Here is a 24,487-nt window from a genome sequence, read left to right on the forward strand (position 1 = left end):
GATCTGGAAATTACTGGGTCCAAACCTCGGTTCGGTCCAAACTCCAACCTTGTATAGAACTGGGTTGAGGATTTTCATCGAAGTTTGGAAGTAATTGGTCTTAACACTATCATCTATCAAATTACCGAATTACTTGATACCTAAGCCTTTGTTGTTTCTTGACTGACGCACGGTTATCAATAATTTCAACAGGTGGTTTTGTACAAGCTAGGTAGGTTCCACCCACTCATATATTCGACCGCTAAACAAAAATGCTTAGTATTGTTGTGTTCCGGTTTAAAAGGTAACAGAATAAAAATGAACAGAATAAACTTGATATTCTGTGGATTGGTTCAGTTTCAATGAAATATTTGGTCTACAATGTCATGTTAATTAAATCTATTTAAGTTTCAATCTTTGTTATCTCTGAATTGTCACGGAAACCAGTTTTTGTACGCGAATGGATAAATAAATTTTAAATGTCACATACTTAAATCAACAGAACGAAGAATATGATTAAATATTTTTAGTACCTAAATACGTATCTATCTCGTGAGGTTATAGACTGTCAAAAGATTGATAACAATCACATACTCACATTGAATTTCTGTAGCTGATTTTGCCTAGTTATTTTTTTTTGACTATCAATAAATACTTGTAATACTAAAATTGGACGTACATATATAATTTATTATCGTTTATTAGTTATATATATGTAATGTTATGGTACAACATGATGTTATTACATTCAGATCAAAAAACAAAAGTCAGGTGGAGCTCGCAGAACATCATAGTGTAGCAACAAAAGCGAATATGAATTCCCGGTGTTGAAGCGTATTTTTGCTAATAATTTGGTCTAGTCCTTAATTAACATTAGCATTACATTAGCAGCCTGTAAATTTTCCACTGCTGGGCTAAAGGACTCCTCTCCCTTCGAGGAGAAGGTTTGGAGCATATTCCACCACGCTGCTCCAATGAGGGTTGGTGGAATACACATGTGGCAGGATTTTGTTGAAATTAGACACATGCAGGTTTCCTCATGATATTTTCCTTCACCGCCGAGCACGAAATGAATTATAAACACAAATTAAGCACATGAAAATTCAGTGGTGCTTGCCTGGGTTTGAGCCGGAAATCATCGGTTAAGATGCACGCGTTCTAACCACTGGGCCATCTCGGCTCTTAATTAACAAAACATGTAAATTATGATCAAAATTAAGCAATTAGTCAATTGTTGGAAATGAACTTTTTTTTTATCGTATGTTCACAAATTATTGGTCAATTAACTCTTAATAAATTTGTTTATTACTTATATTTGATATATTACAATCATGTTTTATATCTATTAATAATCAGTCGCGTTAAGTCTTATAGCTAAGTGTTATGATTATATATCTTACTAATAAATTATAAGTAATTAAAATATTTTATTCGGTATTAAATCGATTAAATTAAGGCTTGTATTAAATAAAAAGGTTTTATAACTTGACGATTTTTTTTTTATGACATTAGTTTAATACGATTCAATTAAGAATATAACTGACCTAGCGCCATCTTGACCTGACGTTACTTTTTAAACGATTATTACTTAAATAGTTTTGGTAATACTTTATTATAAATATATTATAAAATATAGTTTTTAAATTTTAAAAATGAAACAATAATTTTGTCTTCCAAGACGTACTTTTTCCAATGACAGATAACAGTTCGCGTTTATATCGAGGTCATTGAATTTCCTATTTGAATCTCATGTATAAATTATTTTTATAGGTATTACTTTAGAATATTATACGGAAATCTCGGTTCGTATGAGCGATAAACACGGTAAAAACAGGCGATAAAAATTATCTCAAACATTTCATAAAAATAATATTCTAAGCGAACTTGGTAACTAGACTATATTTTTACACATATTGTGTCATGATTTTTTTAAAAATACTTATATAATTTTAATTGAAATAATAATATTTAGTACTTTGCTTTGACTTTTAAATACGTTTTCTTTAAATTGAAATAACATGTATGAAGTATGATAATAATCATACTTCGGATTCGGTTATCGACACCGTGTTGTGGCACTCCCGTCTCTTCCGTCTCGTGGCGTGGTGAGGCGGGCTGGTACTGCCTGGCACGGAGGAGCCCGGGATTTTTAACTGGAGAAAAAGATGGAGGACAAACTAGGAAGGACGGATATTTGCTGACTTTGCTGTTGTAGTTATAAGTAATATATTTATCGAGTGGTTTTAATATAATGGAAGTTAGGGTAATGTGAGTTGTTTTATTATAATTGGAGGTTAGGAAAAAAATACTAGAGAGAGCTCGTTGCGAATTGAATTTATTTCAACGAATGAATCAATATTTTAAGAGACTGTTTAAAGAAAATATTTAAATTGAAAATACTTTGAAATAAGTATTAGTGGCCAGTAGCAGGCAATTCTTTTATAGTAAAAGACAAAATACTTTTTACAAGAGATTAAGTTTTGCTTATAAAAATCAATTGATAATACAACAGTTTATGACCTGACAGTCAATCAAATGTTTAAGTGTTTGGCTGATAATTTATTTATAGAAAATAAAATCATGGCCGTGGTGATCTGTCGTAACCACTCCCCACAGACATTTTACTGCAATAGATACTTACTTTATTACAAAAGCGTACAATTTTGTCGAACTTATCGCTACAGAGCGATCTCTTCCAGTCAACCAACGGTGTAGATTAGGATAGCTCATAGAATACGAGGTGGTTTTGTAATATTAAATAATGAATCTATAACTAAAACTAATAAATAAATGCAAATATGGAATACACAAATTATATACATATCAATAAATAAATTATATTATCAATACAGATAAAATATAAGCATATAATCTCAATACACATAATAAAATAAGTACGAATATATACGATATGTCCTCAAACATAACGAGAAGTAGAAAAAGTATATATATATACAAAAAAAAAACATAAAATAAATTATTGGTGTAAAGGCATTTGAGACAAAAAGTGATCTATTACGAGTTTTTTAAATATATGTATATAAGATTCGGTCTCCCGAATATTTAAAGTAAGATTTTTCCAGAGCTTAATAGCCTGAATTTTTTGGGAACGAAGATGTTGTGTCCCTTGAGCCAGTACTTACATTCTATCAATTTTAAATGTAACCGAATAAATCATAATTGTCATTCGGTTAATTTTCTTATTTTTTGCCCGACTACAGAGGGAGTATAACTTAGCAGGTATATTAATCTGTTCCTGTATCTAAAGTAATTATAATTATACAAAAAAAATAATCTAAATATGGCGCCCTCTACAGGACATAAGGAGCTGTATTTAAAAATAAATGCTCAGAGGAAGGGTCGTTTACATATCCTCAGGAGAGGCCCGCCGCGCCACGAGCGGAGCACAGCATGGGATAGGCCGCGGATGCGTTATAGTTTCAAATCTTCACCTTAAAAGAAGAAGCGGCATTAGTACAGCAGTGGAATATTTACAAGCTGTTCCTCTGATCTTATTAAAAATTTAATGATATTCAGAAAAACATGATCAAGAAAATCTAACCTAACTATTAATCTATCTAACAATTCATTTCAATTTCTTTGGTCGAATTTATTTGAACCCAAAAGGAGTTAATAGTCTAAGAGGCTTCGATAATAAACCCAGCTCGATAAGATTAATAGATGGTATACATATTAAATATATGTAATTTGTCAAGATTAACTCTGGAACAGGAAATGGCGATGCCGCGAACTAAGTTTAGTGTCGTGACTTATAATACATGCGTCTAAAACAGTGGTTTAAAATAAATATTTGATTAATATACATGTCAGATTGACCGTATTGATGTTATCGTTATCATTTTGCGAGCAGATTATGATCTTTAATCACAATAAAGTTAATTATTGAATAAGAAACTTTGAGGAGATGATCTGGAAGTTATAGTTGGTGGCAGAATTTCATTGAATTTAGCCGTATGCAGTTCTAATGATCTTTTTTTTCACCGCCGAGCACGAGATTAATTATAAAAACAAATGTTTTTTTATGATGTTATATATATAAAGAGTAACTACTGAGTTTCTTGCCGGTTCTTCTCGGTAGAATCTACATTCCGAACCGGTGGTAGCTTTACTTAAAATAGTTTGTTAAATGACGATTCAAAGGTGCTTGTAAAAGCCTCCTTGAATAAAGTATACTTTGATTTGATTTATTGTGTGAAGCTTAGAATAGGTATACACTTTATAATTCTGCAATGTATACAAACATACAACATGAACAGCATGTCTCCCTTTAAGGAGAAGGTTACGGTGGATTCACATGTGGCAGAATTTCGTTGATATTAGACATGTGCAGGTTTCCTCACGATCTTTTTCTTCACCAATTCACCTTCGAATTATAAACACAAACTAAGCACATGAAAATTCAGTGGTGCTTGCCTGGGTTTGTACCCGCAATCATCGATTAAGATGTACGCGTTCTAACCACTGGGCTAACTCTGCTTTATATATATGAATTATACTCGGTAAGGAATATAATTGTTTATAATTAGTGTTACAAGTGTAATTCTAAGGTAAAACCGCTTGAATTATAAATCAAAATTTACGATCGCGGTCAAAACCCGTTTGATTGACATAGATAGATAGACATCTATATAAAATAGCACATCTATTTTCTAATTTTATGGTATCTTATTGGTTAAAAAATGTATTATATTTCTTATTTCTAATCGTTGATTATGTTTAATTTATATTTTTAATACATATTGTCCATGGTGAGACTCCCTGTAAATAGTAGAACATTTGCCTAGATAATTTTGAAATGAAATTCTTTTATCTTGATGTGATATTGTATTTACTGTGGGTTGTCCTACATAAAAAAAAATATATTTAAACCAATTGTAACAGTACAATAAGGTGACGTTATTTTTCTTTGTTATTGCTCAAATATTGTCAAATTAATTTAACAGGCCGTTGTTTGTAATTAATATATATTTTTGAGTGTAAAGATAACTCAAATGTGTAAACATATGCATGTAAGATAACTTAGACAGCCTAATTAAAGAGATAGCCTTCAATTATCAGGACCGATAACTTATTTTAGCATTTTTAGTGATCCGTACCCAAAGGGTTAAAAGCAAACCCCATTATTAAGACTCCGCTGTCTGTACGTCTGTCACTAGGCTGTATCGCATGTACACAGAGACGTATGTTTTTTCCGCTATAGCAATAAATATTAAAAAACAGAGTAAAATAAATATTTAATGGCTCATACGAAAGTCATGATTTTTTTTTGCCATTTTTTTAGATGGCACATATACAGGGTTATTGGTAATCCGACTTATTCCCGTTAGGAGTCTTTCGACAATAATTTGTATATAGACTTTAATTGATACTTTTTTTAAATAAATTTTTGAAGTTGCATTTTTGACTTATTTTAAAAAATTCAAAAAAACGTGATAACTCAAAAATGGTTCAATTTTGCATCATGCATATAGGGGTTAAAATTATCGCAAATAATCACCCCTATCACCTCCTAACGGGAATACGTCGAATTATCAATAACTCTGTATATATATATATAAATGGCAAAAAAATCCACTGTTCCATTTTTATATACGGAACCCTTCGTATGCGAGACTTTAGCCAGTTTTTTTTTTAAATTAATGAATACACGCACGTACTTCAGTAATAATACGAAAATCGAATTATAAGCTTTAGGTACAAGCAGCGTATCTTCAATTTTTTTTTGAAACGATAATACATATTGTACATGGTAGTAAAATTTGAGTTATAAGAGATTTCCTATAAACGGTTTTTAAAAATTAAAATAAATTGAATACCATGAAGCAACAATAAATAATAAATAAATAAATAAATATTGGACAACATCACATACATTACTCTGATCCCAATGTAAGTAGCTAAAGCCCTTGAGTTATGGAAAATCAGAAGTAACGACGGTACCACAAACACCCAGACCCAAGGCAACATAGAAAATTAATGAAATTTTTCTACATCGACTCGGCCGGGAATCGAACCCGGGACCTCAGAGTAGCGTACCCAAGACAACCAATATAGCAATATTTGATGGCATTGAAGAACCCCGTTGTCTGTGTCCAAAGCTCATCATCAGATCTTGACGAAATTTAAATATGTCCTCTTTTTTTTTTAAACTTTTTGTGAAAAAAAAAAGAATTTGGCAAACTCGTTTGTAAATTACGGAGTTATGCCCGAATATACACAAAAAATATTTATAAACATTCAAATTAAGAACATGTTCCTTTTTTAAGTCTGTTAATAATACTCATCCGATTCCAAAATATCGATTACTAATATTTACAATGGTATAGGTTATATATTATCCCATCAAAATAAAAGGGTTTCGAGACTAGAAAAAACGGTCGATCGAATGCATTTCTTAGGAGCTCTACCTTAACGGTAATATATGAATGCTTTCTATATAAAACTTTGTTCTAAATTTAATATGATAAAACAAGTTCAGTCGAAATTAATTAATTTCTATAGTGCGGCGGAAAATGCTACACGATCAGGGATAAGGAAAACTTTATAATTGATATTGTGACGTAGAGACGAAAAAATTTAAATTAAAAATAGAATCCCGAATTTTATCATGACCTCTGACCAGGAAGTTAGATTGCCAGTATATAAGGGGATGCATTGCTCGTTTCACTGTCAATTAGTGTCAGCATTCGCAACAGTAACTACCTTTTGCTACAAGATGTTCCCAGTCATTATCCTCGCCTTGGTGGCTTCGGTCACAGCCAACGTCTACGTCGACTCTCAGTGCCCAGACCTTAAGCCGGTTGAGAACTTCAATTTTGCCTCTGTAAGATTTTTTTTCTAATAATTACTATAGTATTATTAAATGTATGACTCTGTGGTTAGAGCACGTGATCTGAAGATTACGGGTTCAAATCCGCTTGTTTGTTATTTGCTTAATTTGTGTGTATAATTTATTTCGTGCTGTATAATACTATAAAATTGATTAGGAGTAATAAAATAAAATAAATTACTAAAATTGTACAACGTTTAGAGTTATGACTAATTTGTACGCGGCGTAGGTCGTAGACTATGACGTCACGTTACAATACTTTTTGCTTTAAAAGTTTTTCGTTAAGCAAATATATCAACTGATGTAGCGATAGGTCCCATTCTTGTTCGTGGATTTTTTTTTTTCGAACTATAACTTATTCTTCTAATGTAATTTTTTATTAGTTCATATTAAATTTTTTTTGGAATAAAGTTCTTTCAAGCGTCTTCTAGTAGAGTGAATGAGTTCCAGGTGACCGCTTCTTATATTACATATAATTTATGAGTAATTTCGAAACTATTTTGTGAAGAAAAAAAACCCCGTATTTTTTATTCTTATAGGCAATCTTATACATATATTTCGTACTTTTACCTAAAATACTTACTTTTGTTAAGAGGGAATCTGTAACATACACACGTACCGAAGATTTTTCTATAATCTAGGTACAAATGTAATCCCAATATTTAGTTACCTGTCTAATGTAGACACCGAAATATATTTCAAGAATGTTAACATAATATATTAACATATATATATATTTTTATTATTTTATACAGTATGGCCAGGGAACATGGTACGAATTGGGCAGGTACCAAAATAACGCTGAGAAGTCTGGCAAGTGCAGTAGTGCTGAGTACGAATTAGAGGGCGATTTCTTCAAAGTAAAGCACCTACATGTTGCCAACAATAAGCTCGCTATTGTCGAAGGTACCGCGAAGCTCGCTGACGACGCTGAAAACACTGGCAAACTTCTCTTCACCCTGCCCTATGGACGTAAGACTAAATAATATTCGTTATTTAACATTTTTATGAACATTAGTACTGTAAGAAAAATATTAACCGACCCTTTCGTAATCAACGCACCACCATACTTTGTATCTAAGATGTCATGTCATTTCAAACCAAGTCCCTATTTTGGGGTAGAATACGAGATGAGTGGTCCATATAGGATGTGCTCGGAGAAAGTCCATACCTTCAATTAAAAAAGTTCTATATCCGCATCAAGATTAAGCATCATTCTTAAATAAATTTTGTTGTAAACCCTTGTCGAAATGAAATACAATTAATGAAACAAATAATGTGCACTCGCCTAATTTTTTAAATGTACTTCTATTGTTAAATTACGAGAACCATAAAGAGTTATCTAAATAGGTGCGGTCAACATGAGTAGACATTAATTGATTTCAGTGGTATGTTTCGTGACTGATGTACCGAAATTATCTGCATTATTATTTACATGAAGCATGTTTTTTTGTTTGTTTTTATTTTTTATAATATCGGTAGGACGAGCATATGGGCCACCTGATGGTAAGTGGTCACCACCGCCCATAGACAATGGCGCTGTAAGAAATATTAACCATTCCTCACATCATCAATGCGCAACCAACCTTGGGAACTAAGGTGTTACGTCCCTTGTGGCTGTAGTTACACTGGCTCACTGACCCTTCAAACCGGAAGACAAGAATACTGAGTACTGCTGTTTGGCGGTAGAATATCTGATGAGTGTACCACCGAGTAAATGCGTACCACCAAGCATGTACTTTTATTTACTATTTATGTACAGAAAATAATTTCACCTTTCAGCATCCGGCGCTGAAACTAAGAATGTCTTAAATGTTCTTGCCACTGACTACAAAAACTACGCCGTCGCCTACCATTGCAAATTCGACGAAGATAAGAAGACCCGTCAAGGTAATAATATTATTAATTGGTTTAAATTCAGTTAATAAGGGAACTATTAATATATTCTAGGCTATATCATTCTAAAAATTAATCTGAGAACGACTGAATTGAATCACAATACGATTAGAAAGAGCTCAGCTGCAAGAGTTTCTTAACCGAAAAACTTAATAACTTTTTATTTGCCCTAATTGAGGCCACTAGACTAACGAGGCAGTCGAAACTGCTGGAATATTCTATATAAAAAATATAAAGTCGGCGTTTAGTCAAAGTTAAATAAAAATTGTAAATTTATATGATAAAAATTTCTTAAAAGATATAATCAAATAATCCAAGTAATATAGAGGGGAATTATCCAAATCTGATCCAGTACTTCGGCGTTCACTGATAGTACAATCGAACATTATTCCAAATTAAAATGGTTAGTACTATTGACTCATATAAAAAAAAACGATAATGAAAAGATTAAATGTCGGAGCCATACAAGAGCATTCCGTTGCTGATAATCATCAAGTATTACACAATAATGAATACTGCACAGGTCCGAAGTATTTCTTTCCGTACCAGCGGTACTGTGTATGCTTGTTTATAAGTTATGAATTTTATCCAATAGTTTTTCTTCACATGATAATAAAAGTGCACTGTCCAGGATTATGATTGGTTACTCAAACTATTTCATTCTGCTTGTCGGCTCGTATTGATAGAAAATAAGTTCTTTGGAAATTTTATTTGACGTAAATTTTGGAATCAATTCGCTGATTTAATATGATACTTTATGGACTATGCAAAATTGATTTTAGTAAATTGACAACTCTATAAATAAATAAATAATATATAATAAATATAACTGTATAAATATTTATCACCTTCGTTTGAATGAGTTTTGTTAAAAGTGTGACAGAAATAAAGATAAAAACCTTGTTCTAGTGCATTGATAATATTATGAATAATTCATTGTTTTAAAACGTATCTAATTAATGTCAAAGATAAGAGATTATTTTTAAAGTACTTACATAGAAATGTTCAAAGAGATGGGTTCTGTTGGAGGAATTTTCTAGATATTTTTAGTTCTTAATTTACTTTTAAATTTCTTATCCATAACGATCGCCTCGCCTGTGTAATGATGATTCATATGTGTGTGTCTACACGAACAAAATTGGAATTATTCTTCGTCGTGCGAACGCACTGCATTGAATGCCGTTCTGTGATTGGTCCATTCGCGCGTTGCTTTGTGTGAGTTGTGCGTTACAATTGGACACTCTTCGGTTTATGTTTGACTGATATCACCTAATTCGTGTAAATTCGTACTAGGATTATAAGCAATGTTTGTTTATTGTAATTTTGGCGAATTCATTGTGAAACATCGTCAATTCAATTCAAAGTCTTGTTGTTACCTAAAATTGTTTTATTAAACAATTATAAGTGTTTATCACATGATAATATAGCACGTTGGTTTGAACGTTATTTTATCAATTATTCAATATTTATTCGTAGACACACTGTCAAATTAAATTATTGTCCTTGCAGACTTCGCCTGGGTTCTATCCAGAACAAAGACTCTCGAAGACACCGTGAAGACTACCGTCGAGAACTTCCTTAAGGAATCGGCGATACTCGACCTCAGCAAGTTCACCTGGCCAGACTTCTCTGATGAAGCCTGCAGGGTCGATGCCTAAACATCAATTTAATTAGATTTTAACAAGAACAGTATCGAGATTTACAATACGAGTGACCAAAATATACGTGTACAAGGATTTAATTATTTTCGTCATAAGAAGTGAATTGTTAACCCATTAAATAAATATTATTAAATATACATACCCACAAAATAGGTTATTTTTTTTCCTTTCCATAGACATACTCGCATTATACATCTGTACCCTATTCCAATCGAGGAAGTCGTAAAGAAAATCAAACGATTCATATAAATAAGATTATATGTTGTTTATTAATCAGCTATATTATAAATTGATTCTACTAAACTATTTATATCCACATAAATTATACATTACAAAGTTCCGATGATAGCTTGGCCGACAGTCAATCGCCATTTTTTTTTCTAATCTGTAATAAATAACAAAGATTATTTCGAGATTTATAATGATAAAGTAGTTTATTTATATTTACTTCTGTTGTTGTAACAGGCTATATGATGTCCAGGGATGTTATAGTTACATATCTATGAATATTTTTCCGGTTACAAATACGGTTACGGATGTAAAATTATTTCAGTTTATCCGATTGCTTCGGATAGTTTCAGTTATCAATATTAGATTATTTAGAATTTGTTGGCTATTTGGCTTTAAAATACAATGAGTTATTTTCTTTAAATATAGAACCGTACAAGAACACAATTATAATAAATATTTATTTCTCATATTGTCTTTCCAGAGGTATCATACTACCTCCAGATTGTTTCATACCAAGTTTTATCAAATTCGATTCAGTGAAAGCCACTTTCTCATTTATAATACATATATACTTTATATACTTTCTCATATATAAATAGCAGTGTTCTAGAGATTACCCCTTACATACAAGCAAAACATTTTTACTTTTTCTTTTATATGTTTATTAATCACACCTAAGGTTACTAATCACATTTATAAGTTAAAATTATAAAAGTAAATCCACCACCGCATCTTTTCTCTTGAACGGATTTTCATACGATCTTTATCAATGGAGTGATTCGTGAGGAAGCTGGAAGTAGTAATTAATTACTTGATAGTAGGGTCTGGGTAGGTACCACCCACTCATCAGAAATTCTACCGCCAAACAGTAGTAATCAGTATTGTTGCGTTCCGGTTTGAAGGGTGAGTAAGCCAGTGTGACTTCAGACACAAGGGACATAACATCTTAGTTTCCGAGGTTGGTGGCGCATTGGCGATGCAAGGGATGGTTAATATTTCTTACAGTCCTAATTTCTATGGGCGGTGGTGACCACTTACCACCTGGTAGCCTCTTTATAAATAATATTAATTTAAAGTATAGTGTTTAACGTTAGTAAATATATTTAGTTGCGTTAGGCATGATATTCTTCTAGAAAAACTTAAATATTATGGAATCAAGGGCCCTGCATTGAAATTCATTTCCTCCTACCTTAATGAAAGAGTTTTAAAGGTTGCTGTTAACGGTGTAAAATCAAACGGCGCTCTGGCGCAAATGGGTGTTCCACAGGGTTCAATTTTAGGACCTCTCCTGTCCTTAATATATATAAATGATTTACCTTATTTTGTAAATAAGACTTGCGACATTGTACTGTCTGCAGATGATACATCCCTTGTTTTTAAACTCGACAGAAAACTAAACAACTATGACGTTGTAAGCAGTGCTCTGTCGCGGGTTCTTGGTTGGTTTGACATAAATAATTTGGTACTAAATGCAAAAAAGACTAAATGTATTTTGTTTTCTCTGCCAAATGTCAAATCAAATTCTTCTGCCGTCATTTTGAATAATGAAAGGCTTGAGTTTGTTGAGTCGACGGCCTTTCTAGGGATAACCCTTGACTCCAAACTTCAGTGGGGCACTCATTTGTATGCCCTAGCAGGGAAACTAAGTAGTGCCATTTATACAATAAAAACAATAAGAAAACTCACGGACATAAGTACTGCTAGACTAGTTTATTTTAGTAATTTTCACAGTCTTAGTCATATGGAATGTTGTTATGGGGTAATGCAGCAGATATTGAAAAGAGCTATCCGAACTATTTACAATATTAGCTCTAGGACATCATTACGCGAAAAATTTAAAGAAATAGGTGTATTAACGGCTGCTTCACAATATATTTATGATAATATAATGTTTATACAGAAGAATATACAAAAGTTTTCCATAAAAGCTGATATACATACTATTAATACAAGAAATAAGAATAAACTTGTAACCCCTACTTTCTGTTTGCATACGGTAAAGAGAACGTTTTTGGGCAATGGTATACGCATATATAATAAGATACCGGGAAATGTAACCAATTTACCATTTACGAAATTTAAAAAGTTTATTAAGACTAAATTAATAAATAAGTCTTATTATTCATTAAAATAGTACTTTTTAGAAAAAAAAAACGCCTATTTAGGCTCGGGTTCCATCACAGGACACTAATTATTGTAAAAAAAACAGCATTGTAAATCTGTTTATTTGAAAAGAGCAACTATGCGAGTTTTTTGCCGTTTCTTCTCGCTGGAGGCTGCTTTCCGAAACGGTGTTAGTATTTTAATATTGACGATTCAAAAACGCTTCGTTGTGAAGTTTATTTGAATAAACTTGATTTGATTTGATTTAATTTTTACAAATTCTGTACTTACTTACGAAAAGAACAAATATATTTATAGAAAACATCAGTGATTTCTATTTTTTTTAATCAAAATAATTATCAAAATTATATTTTGTTATTCAAGTAGTTGAATTAAATGTAAACCCACCGGTTGGGAAAGTAGATTCTATCGATAAGAACCGGCAAGAAACGCGGTAGCTACTCCTTTCCAACAATTTTATTTACAGATTGTGTCAGTAATATAAAATTATATTTTATGTATCCTGCCTAGAAATCAATAAATACTAAGGCCACGGTTTTTTATATAGGTTAAATAGACTTTGAACACATACATTAAAAGTGCTCAAGCTTATCGCTGAAAACAGATTTACAAAATTTGGGATATAGCGTAAGTTAGCCTGTTTAAAAAATGTCACCAGATCACCCTCTAAACAGAGAAATTATAGGTTACAAGGCAGATGGAACGCGTTGAACATTATAGTGAAGCAATAAAAGCGAATACAGAATTAAAATCGAATTCAAATTCCCAGTAGAACAAAATGACGTGTCTTTTTGTTAATACGTCAAAAGTTTTATCTTTTTTTTTATCACAGTTATTAATCATTGACGAATTTATAGATCGTTAATTACTGTAAGGAATGTGTGAGCGAATGTATCAAATGAACTACTTTTATATATATGTGTGTGCAATATGACGTCATTCTGATCGATTTCGGCCGATAATCTCAAGATCAGCCAACTACGCAGGACACATAATACTGTACAATTGTGTGCCCAAAGGTGCACCGTCTATTCCATTACTCTCATAAACCAGAGGAACGACAAAAGCAACACGACCGCACACAGTTCAGGCGCAGGCTTCACTTGGTTTCCAATCACAGGAGTTTACATATTTCCAACTACAGAGCAAAACAGACTCTGGGCTGAGCTTATATAATTATTTTATAAAAAATACAGAAAAAAGGGACATGTATGTGCGCGCGCGTGTGTAGTTCTATTTCTTCAGCGTAATTAAACTAAGTTTTAAGTACATTAAAAAAAATAATTACAATATAATAATAAATATCATTATGTAATTTCTTATTTTTTACCACGACTATATCAGTCAAAAGTTTATTTTTTTTACCGCATAGGCTGCAGGGCTGAGTCTATTCGCCAATTTATTTATATGGGGGCCCCATTGGGGCTTAAAGACTATTGTCATACCAAGGAACTCTGTTGATTCTAAAACATCTAATGCTTCCCCGTTTAAAAGTACACTCCTTTTGACACATCTTACTTTGGGAGTAGTGAATTTAATACATTTTGTCTTTTTACTATTGCACATCAATTTATTAACACTAAACCAATTTACTATTTCAGAGAGAGCATTGTTCACATCGTCATATATTGAAAGACGTCTTTTTATTTTAAAAATTTGAGTTTATCACCTAGGAGATATGTCAGGTCATTTATAGAAACAAGAAAGAGAAATGGTCCAAAAATTGATCCTTGAGGGACCCCCACAGTAACTGGAGACCCGGGAGATCTCTTTCCATTTACAACAACCCTCTGAATCCGATTGCTCATATACGAAATCAGAAAACTGAGTGCAGTGTCCCTAATTCCATAATGACGTAGCTTCCTGACCAAAGTTTCGTATTCCACACAATCAAAGGCCTTAGATAAATCACAAAATATCCTTAAGGCTTCCTGTGACTCCTCCCAGGCCTTGTAAATATTTTTAACGAGCTCAATACCAGCGTCAGTTATCAAGCGACCCCTTGTAAAACCAAATTGTTTCTTGTGTAGCAACTTGTTATTGTTAAAATGTACTAGCATTTGATTTAGTAATAACTTTTCAAAGATCTTGCTAAGAGTTGGTAGTACAGAGACGGGCCTATAGTTGTTGGGGTCTGATGTACTACCTGACTTAAATATTGGTAATACTCTACTATGTTTCATGAGGTCAGGAAACACGCCACTAAGGACACAATTATTAAATATAGTGACAAGGTAGGGTGCGATTACATCAATTATGATAACCTACAAAAGCCATTTTTTATCCTTTACTTTTTACGATAAATAATGGCTTATTTTCGAAGCGATTTTGAGCAATACAGTATTAATCTTTATATGGCCCTTTACAGCATGTAATTTAAATGAAAAGTTTTGAAGATATTACAGTTTTAAAACGCAAGGATGTAGCGGTTTGTATTGTCTAATGACTGAAAAACTGTGAACGTTGTAAGACACGTTGTAAAACATGTTCCTTTTTTAAGTCTGTTAATAATACTCATCCGATTCCAAAATATCGATTACTAATATTTACAATGGTATAGGTTATATATTATCCCATCAAAATAAAGGCTCTACCTTAACGGTAATATATGAATGCTTTCTATATAAAACTTTGTTCTAAATTTAATATGATAAAACAAGTTCAGTCGAAATTAATTAATTTCCATAGTGCGGCGGAAAATGCTACACGATCAAGGATAAGGAAAACTTTATAATTGATATTGTGACGTAGAGGCGGAAAAAATTAAGTTAATTAAACATAGAATCCCGAATTTTATCATGACCTCTGACCGGGAGATAGATTGCCAGTATATAAGGGGATGCTTTGCTCGTTTCACTGTCAATTAGTGTCAGCATTCGCAGCAGTAACGAGCTTTTGATACAAGATGTTCCCAGTCATTATCCTCGCCTTGGTGGCTTCGGTCACAGCCAACGTCTTCGTCGACTCTCAGTGCCCAGACCTTAAGCCGGTTGAGAACTTCAATTTTGCCTCTGTAAGATTTTTTTTCTAATAATTACTATAGTATTATTAAATGTATGACTCTGTGGTTAGAGCACGTGATCTGAAGATTACGGGTTCAAATCCGCTTGTTTGTTATTTGCTTAATTTGTGTGTATAATTTATTTCATGCTGTATAATACTATAAAATTGATTAGGAGTAATAAAATAAAATAAATTACTAAAATTGTACAATGTTTAGAGTTATGACTAATTTGTACGCGGCGTAGGTCGTAGACTATGACGTCACGTTACAATACTTTTTGCTTTAAAAGTTTTTCGTTAAGCAAATATATCAACTGATGTAGCGATAGGTCCCATTCTTGTTCGCGGATTTTTTTTTTTTCGAACTATAACTTATTCTTCTAATGTAATTTTTTATTAGTTTATATTAATTTTTTTTTGGAATAAAGTTCTTTCAAGCGTCTTCTAGTAGAGTGAATGAGTTCCAGGTGACCGCTTCTTATATTACATATAATTTATGAGTAATTTCGAAACTATTTTGTGAAGAAAAAAAACCCCGTATTTTTTATTCTTATAGGCAATTTTATACATATATTTCGTACTTTTACCTAAAATACTTACTTTTGTTAAGAGGGAATCTGTAACATACACACGTACCGAAGATTTTTCTATAATCTAGGTACAAATGTAATCCCAATATTTAGTTACCTGTCTAATGTAGACACCGAAATATATTTCAAGAATGTTAACATAATATATTAACATATATATATTTTTTTATTATTTTATACAGTATGGCCAGGGAACATGGTACGAATTGGGCAGGTACCAAAATAACGCTGAGAAGTCGGGCAAGTGCAGTAGTGCTGAGTACGAATTAGAGGGCGATTTCTTCAAAGTAAAGCACCTACATGTTGCCAACAATAAGCTCGCTATTATCGAAGGTACCGCGAAGCTCGCTGACGACGCTGAAAACACTGGCAAACTTCTCTTCACCCTGCCCTATGGACGTAAGACTAAATAATATTCGTTATTTAACATTTTTATGAACATTAGTACTGTAAGAAAAATATTAACCGACCCTTTCGTAATCAACGCACCACCATACTTTGTATCTAAGATGTCATGTCATTTCAAACCAAGTCCCTATTTTGGGGTAGAATACGAGATGAGTGGTCCATATAGGATGTGCTCGGAGAAAGTCCATACCTTCAATTAAAAAAGTTCTATATCCGCATCAAGATTAAGCATCATTCTTAAATAAATTTTGTTGTAAACCCTTGTCGAAATGAAATACAATTAATGAAACAAATAATGTGCACTCGCCTAATTTTTTAAATGTACTTCTATTGTTAAATTACGAGAACCATAAAGAGTTATCTAAATAGGTGCGGTCAACATGAGTAGACATTAATTGATTTCAGTGGTATGTTTCGTGACTGATGTACCGAAATTATCTGCATTATTATTTACATGAAGCATGTTTTTTTGTTTGTTTTTATTTTTTATAATATCGGTAGGACGAGCATATGGGCCACCTGATGGTAAGTGGTCACCACCGCCCATAGACAATGGCGCTGTAAGAAATATTAACCATTCCTCACATCATCAATACGCAACCAACCTTGGGAACTAAGGTGTTACGTCCCTTGTGGCTGTAGTTACACTGGCTCACTGACCCTTCAAACCGGAAGACAAGAATACTGAGTACTGCTGTTTGGCGGTAGAATATCTGATGAGTGTACCACCGAGTAAATGCGTACCACCAAGCATGTACTTTTATTTACTATTTATGTACAGAAAATAATTTCACCTTTCAGCATCCGGCGCTGAAACTAAGAATGTCTTAAATGTTCTTGCCACTGACTACAAAAACTACGCCGTCGCCTACCATTGCAAATTCGACGAAGATAAGAAGACCCGTCAAGGTAATAATATTATTAATTGGTTTAAATTCAGTTAATAAGGGAACTATTAATATATTCTAGGCTATATCATTCTAAAAATTAATCTGAGAACGACTGAATTGAATCACAATACGATTAGAAAGAGCTCAGCTGCAAGAGTTTCTTAACCGAAAAACTTAATAACTTTTTATTTGCCCTAATTGAGGCCACTAGACTAACGAGGCAGTCGAAACTGCTGGAATATTCTATATAAAAAATATAAAGTCGGCGTTTAGTCAAAGTTAAATAAAAATTGTAAATTTATATGATAAAAATTTCTTAAAAGATATAATCAAATAATCCAAGTAATATAGAGGGGAATTATCCAAATCTGATCCAGTACTTCGGCGTTCACTGATAGTACAATCGAACATTATTCCAAATTAAAATGGTTAGCACTATTGACTCATATAAAAAAAACGATAATGAAAAGATTAAATGTCGGAGCCATACAAGAGCATTCCGTTGCTGATAATCATCAAGTATTACACAATAATTAATACTTCACAGGTCCGAAGTATTTCTTTCCGTACCAGCGGTACTGTGTATGCTTGTTTATAAGTTATGAATTTTATCCAATAGTTTTTCTTCACATGATAATAAAAGTGCACTGTCCAGGATTATGATTGGTTACTCAAACTATTTCATTCTGCTTGTCGGCTCGTATTGATAGAAAATAAGTTCTTTGGAAATTTTATTTGACGTAAATTTTGGAATCAATTCGCTGATTTAATATGATAGTTTATGGACTATGCAAAATTGATTTTAGTAAATTGACAACTCTATAAATAAATAAATAATATATAATAAATATAACTGTATAAATATTTATCACCTTCGTTTGAATGAGTTTTGTTAAAAGTGTGACAGAAATAAAGATAAAAACCTTGTTCTAGTGCATTGATAATATTATGAATAATTCATTGTTTTAAAACGTATCTAATTAATGTCAAAGATAAGAGATTATTTTTAAAGTACTTACATAGAAATGTTCAAAGAGATGGGTTCTGTTGGAGGAATTTTCTAGATATTTTTAGTTCTTAATTTACTTTTAAATTTCTTATCCATAACGATCGATACCCTCGCCTGTGTAATGATGATTCATATGTGTGTGTCTACACGAACAAAATTGGAATTATTCTTCGTCATGCGAACGCACTGCATTGAATGCCGTTCTGTGATTGGTCCATTCGCGCGTTGCTTTGTGTGAGTTGTGCGTTACAATTGGACACTCTTCGGTTTATGTTTGACTGATATCACCTAATTCGTGTAAATTCGTACTAGGATTATAAGCAATGTTTGTTTATTGTAATTTTGGCGAATTCATTGTGAAACATCGTCAATTCAATTCAAAGTCTTGTTGTTACCTAAAATTGTTTTATTAAACAATTATAAGTGTTTATCACATGATAATATAGCACGTTGGTTTGAACGTTATTTTATCAATTATTCAATATTTATTCGTAGACACACTGTCAAATTAAATTATTGTCCTTGCAGACTTCGCCTGGGTTCTATCCAGAACAAAGACTCTCGAAGACACCGTGAAGACTACCGTCGAGAACTTCGTTAAGGAATCGGCGATACTCGACCTCAGCAAGTTCACCTGGCCAGACTTCTCTGATGAAGCCTGCAGGGTCGATGCCTAAACATCAATTTAATTAGATTTTAACAAGAACAGTATCGAGATTTACAATACGAGTGACCAAAATATACGTGTACAAGGATTTAATTATTTTCGTCATAAGAAGTGAATTGTTAACCCATTAAATAAATATTATTAAATATACATACCCACAAAATAGGTTATTTTTTTTCCTTTCCATAGACATACTCGCATTATACATCTGTACCCTATTCCAATCGAGGAAGTCGTAAAGAAAATCAAACGATTCATATAAATAAGATTATATGTTGTTTATTAATCAGCTATATTATAAATTGATTCTACTAAACTATTTATATCCACATAAATTATACATTACAAAGTTCCGATGATAGCTTGGCCGACAGTCAATCGCCATTTTTTTTTCTAATCTGTAATAAATAACAAAGATTATTTCGAGATTTATAATGATAAAGTAGTTTATTTATATTTACTTCTGTTGTTGTAACAGGCTATATGATGTCCAGGGATGTTATGGTTACATATCTATGAATATTTTTCCGGTTACAAATACGGTTACGGATGTAAAATTATTTCAGTTTATCCGATTGCTTCGGATAGTTTCAGTTATCAATATTAGATTATTTAGAATTTGTTGGCTATTTGGCTTTAAAATACAATGAGTTATTTTCTTTAAATATAGAACCGTACAAGAACACAATTATAATAAATATTTATTTCTCATATTGTCTTTCCAGAGGTATCATACTACCTCCAGATTGTTTCATACCAAGTTTTATCAAATTCGATTCAGTGAAAGCCACTTTCTCATTTATAGTACATATATACTTTATATACTTTCTCATATATAAATAGCAGTGTTCTAGAGATTACCCCTTACATACAAGCAAAACATTTTTACTTTTTCTTTTATATGTTTATTAATCACACCTAAGGTTACTAATCACATTTATAAGTTAAAATTATAAAAGTAAATCCACCACCGCATCTTTTCTCTTGAACGGATTTTCATACGATCTTTATCAATGGAGTGATTCGTGAGGAAGCTGGAAGTAGTAATTAATTACTTGATAGTAGGGTCTGGGTAGGTACCACCCACTCATCAGAAATTCTACCGCCAAACAGTAGTAATCAGTATTGTTGCGTTCCGGTTTGAAGGGTGAGTAAGCCAGTGTGACTTCAGACACAAGGGACATAACATCTTAGTTTCAGAGGTTGGTGGCGCATTGGCGATGCAAGGGATGGTTAATATTTCTTACAGTCCTAATTTCTATGGGCGGTGGTGACCACTTACCACTTGGTAGCCTCTTTATAAATAATATTAATTTAAAGTATAGTGTTTAACGTTAGTAAATATATTTAGTTGCGTTAGGCATGATATTCTTCTAGAAAAACTTAAATATTATGGAATCAAGGGCCCTGCATTGAAATTCATTTCCTCCTACCTTAATGAAAGAGTTTTAAAGGTTGCTGTTAACGGTGTAAAATCAAACGGCGCTCTGGCGCAAATGGGTGTTCCACAGGGTTCAATTTTAGGACCTCTCCTGTTCTTAATATATATAAATGATTTACCTTATTTTGTAAATAAGACTTGCGACATTGTACTGTCTGCAGATGATACATCCCTTGTTTTTAAACTCGACAGAAAAATAAACAACTATGACGTTGTAAGCAGTGCTCTGTCGCGGGTTCTTGGTTGGTTTGACATAAATAATTTGGTACTAAATGCAAAAAAGACTAAATGTATTTTGTTTTCTCTGCCAAATGTCAAATCAAATTCTTCTGCCGTCATTTTGAATAATGAAAGGCTTGAGTTTGTTGAGTCGACGGCCTTTCTAGGGATAACCCTTGACTCCAAACTTCAGTGGGGCACTCATTTGTATGCCCTAGCAGGGAAACTAAGTAGTGCCATTTATACAATAAAAACAATAAGAAAACTCACGGACATAAGTACTGCTAGACTAGTTTATTTTAGTAATTTTCACAGTCTTAGTCATATGGAATGTTGTTATGGGGTAATGCAGCAGATATTGAAAAGAGCTATCCGAACTATTTACAATATTAGCTCTAGGACATCATTACGCGAAAAATTTAAAGAAATAGGTGTATTAACGGCTGCTTCACAATATATTTATGATAATATAATGTTTATACAGAAGAATATACAAAAGTTTTCCATAAAAGCTGATATACATACTATTAATACAAGAAATAAGAATAAACTTGTAACCCCTACTTTCTGTTTGCATACGGTAAAGAGAACGTTTTTGGGCAATGGTATACGCATATATAATAAGATACCGGGAAATGTAACCAATTTACCATTTACGAAATTTAAAAAGTTTATTAAGACTAAATTAATAAATAAGTCTTATTATTCATTAAAATAGTACTTTTTAGAAAAAAAAAACGCCTATTTAGGCTCGGGTTCCATCACAGGACACTAATTATTGTAAAAAAAACAGCATTGTAAATCTGTTTATTTGAAAAGAGCAACTATGCGAGTTTTTTGCCGTTTCTTCTCGCTGGAGGCTGCTTTCCGAAACGGTGTTAGTATTTTAATATTGACGATTCAAAAACGCTTCGTTGTGAAGTTTATTTGAATAAACTTGATTTGATTTGATTTAATTTTTACAAATTCTGTACTTACTTACGAAAAGAACAAATATATTTATAGAAAACATCAGTGATTTCTATTTTTTTTAATCAAAATAATTATCAAAATTATATTTTGTTATTCAAGTAGTTGAATTAAATGTAAACCCACCGGTTGGGAAAGTAGATTCTATCGATAAGAACCGGCAAGAAACGCGGTAGCTACTCCTTTCCAACAATTTTATTTACAGATTGTGTCAGTAATATAAAATTATATTTTATGTATCCTGCCTAGAAATCAATAAATACTAAGGCCACGGTTTTTTATATAGGTTAAATAGACTTTGAACACATACATTAAAAGTGCTCAAGCTTATCGCTGAAAACAGATTTACAAAATTTGGGATATAGCGTAAGTTAGCCTGTTTAAAAAATGTCACCAGATCACCCTCTAAACAGAGAAATTATAGGTTACAAGGCAGATGGAACGCGTTGAACATTATAGTGAAGCAATAAAAGCGAATACAAAATTAAAATCGAATTCAAATTCCCAGTAGAACAAAATGACGTGTCTTTTTGTTAATACGTCAAAAGTTTTATCTTTTTTTTTATCACAGTTATTAATCATTGACGAATTTATAGGTCGTTAATTACTGTAAGGAATGTGTGAGCGAATGTATCAAATGAACTACTTTTATATATATGTGTGTGCAATATGACGTCATTCTGATCGATTTCGGCCGATAATCTCAAGATCAGCCAACTACGCAGGACACATAATACTGTACAATTGTGTGCCCAAAGGTGCACCGTCTATTCCATTACTCTCATAAACCAGAGGAACGACAAAAGCAACACGACCGCACACAGTTCAGGCGCAGGCTTTACTTGGTTTCCAATCACAGGAGTTTACATATTTCCAACTACAGAGCAAAACAGACTCTGGGCTGAGCTTATATAATTATTTTATAAAAAATACAGAAAAAAAGGGACATGTATGTGCGCGCGCGTGTGTAGTTCTATTTCTTCAGCGTAATTAAACTAAGTTTTTGGTACATTAAAAAAAATAATTACAATATAATAATAAATATCATTATGTAATTTCTTATTTTTTACCACGACTATATCAGTCAAAAGTTTATTTTTTTTACCGCATAGGCTGCAGGGCTGAGTCTATTCGCCAATTTATTTATATGGGGGCCCCATTGGGGCTTAAAGACTATTGTCATACCAAGGAACTCTGTTGATTCTAAAACATCTAATGCTTCCCCGTTTAAAAGTACACTCCTTTTGACACATCTTACTTTGGGAGTAGTGAATTTAATACATTTTGTCTTTTTACTATTGCACATCAATTTATTAACACTAAACCAATTTACTATTTCAGAGAGAGCATTGTTCACATCGTCATATATTGAAAGACGTCTTTTTATTTTAAAAATTTGAGTTTATCACCTAGGAGATATGTCAGGTCATTTATAGAAACAAGAAAGAGAAATGGTCCAAAAATTGATCCTTGAGGGACCCCCACAGTAACTGGAGACCCGGGAGATCTCTTTCCATTTACAACAACCCTCTGAATCCGATTGCTCATATACGAAATCAGAAAACTGAGTGCAGTGTCCCTAATTCCATAATGACGTAGCTTCCTGACCAAAGTTTCGTATTCCACACAATCAAAGGCCTTAGATAAATCACAAAATATCCTTAAGGCTTCCTGTGACTCCTCCCAGGCCTTGTAAATATTTTTAACGAGCTCAATACCAGCGTCAGTTATCAAGCGACCCCTTGTAAAACCAAATTGTTTCTTGTGTAGCAACTTGTTATTGTTAAAATGTACTAGCATTTGATTTAGTAATAACTTTTCAAAGATCTTGCTAAGAGTTGGTAGTACAGAGACGGGCCTATAGTTGTTGGGGTCTGATGTACTACCTGACTTAAATATTGGTAATACTCTACTATGTTTCATGAGGTCAGGAAACACGCCACTAAGGACACAATTATTAAATATAGTGACAAGGTAGGGTGCGATTACATCAATTATGATAACCTACAAAAGCCATTTTTTATCCTTTACTTTTTACGATAAATAATGGCTTATTTTCGAAGCGATTTTGAGCAATACAGTATTAATCTTTATCCAATGAAGTACCTTAAATACATTGTGCATTTAATATAGATCAATATGGCCCTTTACAGCATGTAATTTAAATGAAAAGTTTTGAAGATATTACAGTTTTAAAACGCAAGGATGTAGCGGTTTGTATTGTCTAATGACTGAAAAACTGTGAACGTTGTAAGACACGTTGTAAAACATGTTCCTTTTTTAAGTCTGTTAATAATACTCATCCGATTCCAAAATATCGATTACTAATATTTACAATGGTATAGGTTATATATTATCCCATCAAAATAAAGGCTCTACCTTAACGGTAATATATGAATGCTTTCTATATAAAACTTTGTTCTAAATTTAATATGATAAAACAAGTTCAGTCGAAATTAATTAATTTCCATAGTGTGGCGGAAAATGCTACACGATCAAGGATAAGGAAAACTTTATAATTGATATTGTGACGTAGAGGCGGAAAAAATT

At 32.5% G+C, this 24,487-nt stretch overlaps 2 protein-coding genes across 2 annotated transcripts; both read left to right on the forward strand.

The window, feature by feature from the left end:
- Window positions 1–6,668: 6,668 nt before the first annotated feature.
- LOC113404540 (bilin-binding protein-like) lies at window positions 6,669–10,498 on the forward strand. Its single transcript, XM_026645462.2, has 4 exons — window positions 6,669–6,823; window positions 7,585–7,801; window positions 8,612–8,719; window positions 10,235–10,498. Exons 1-4 carry the CDS (start codon window positions 6,716–6,718, stop codon window positions 10,381–10,383), a joined length of 582 nt encoding a protein of 193 aa, XP_026501247.2. The 5' UTR covers window positions 6,669–6,715; the 3' UTR covers window positions 10,384–10,498.
- A 5,095-nt stretch (window positions 10,499–15,593) lies between these two features.
- LOC135193818 (bilin-binding protein-like) lies at window positions 15,594–19,464 on the forward strand. Its single transcript, XM_064217863.1, has 4 exons — window positions 15,594–15,754; window positions 16,517–16,733; window positions 17,544–17,651; window positions 19,170–19,464. The coding sequence occupies exons 1-4, from the start codon at window positions 15,647–15,649 to the stop codon at window positions 19,316–19,318; spliced, it is 582 nt and encodes a 193-aa protein (XP_064073933.1). The 5' UTR covers window positions 15,594–15,646; the 3' UTR covers window positions 19,319–19,464.
- The last annotated feature ends 5,023 nt before the right edge of the window (window positions 19,465–24,487 follow it).

This window comes from Vanessa tameamea, chromosome 19 (assembly GCF_037043105.1).
Source record: "Vanessa tameamea isolate UH-Manoa-2023 chromosome 19, ilVanTame1 primary haplotype, whole genome shotgun sequence".
Classification (NCBI taxonomy): domain Eukaryota; kingdom Metazoa; phylum Arthropoda; class Insecta; order Lepidoptera; family Nymphalidae; genus Vanessa; species Vanessa tameamea.

Bases quoted from the DNA above. Each gene is read 5' to 3' on its own strand.
- LOC113404540 (XM_026645462.2), top strand. From the start codon at position 6,716: ATGTTCCCAGTCATTATCCTCGCCTTGGTGGCTTCGGTCACAGCCAAC. The intron at 6,824-7,584 runs GTAAGATTTTTT...TATTTTATACAG, and splicing joins AGAACTTCAATTTTGCCTCT to TATGGCCAGGGAACATGGTA. The intron at 8,720-10,234 runs GTAATAATATTA...TTGTCCTTGCAG, and splicing joins AGATAAGAAGACCCGTCAAG to ACTTCGCCTGGGTTCTATCC.
- LOC135193818 (XM_064217863.1), top strand. From the start codon at position 15,647: ATGTTCCCAGTCATTATCCTCGCCTTGGTGGCTTCGGTCACAGCCAAC. The intron at 16,734-17,543 runs GTAAGACTAAAT...TTCACCTTTCAG, and splicing joins CTTCACCCTGCCCTATGGAC to CATCCGGCGCTGAAACTAAG. The intron at 17,652-19,169 runs GTAATAATATTA...TTGTCCTTGCAG, and splicing joins AGATAAGAAGACCCGTCAAG to ACTTCGCCTGGGTTCTATCC.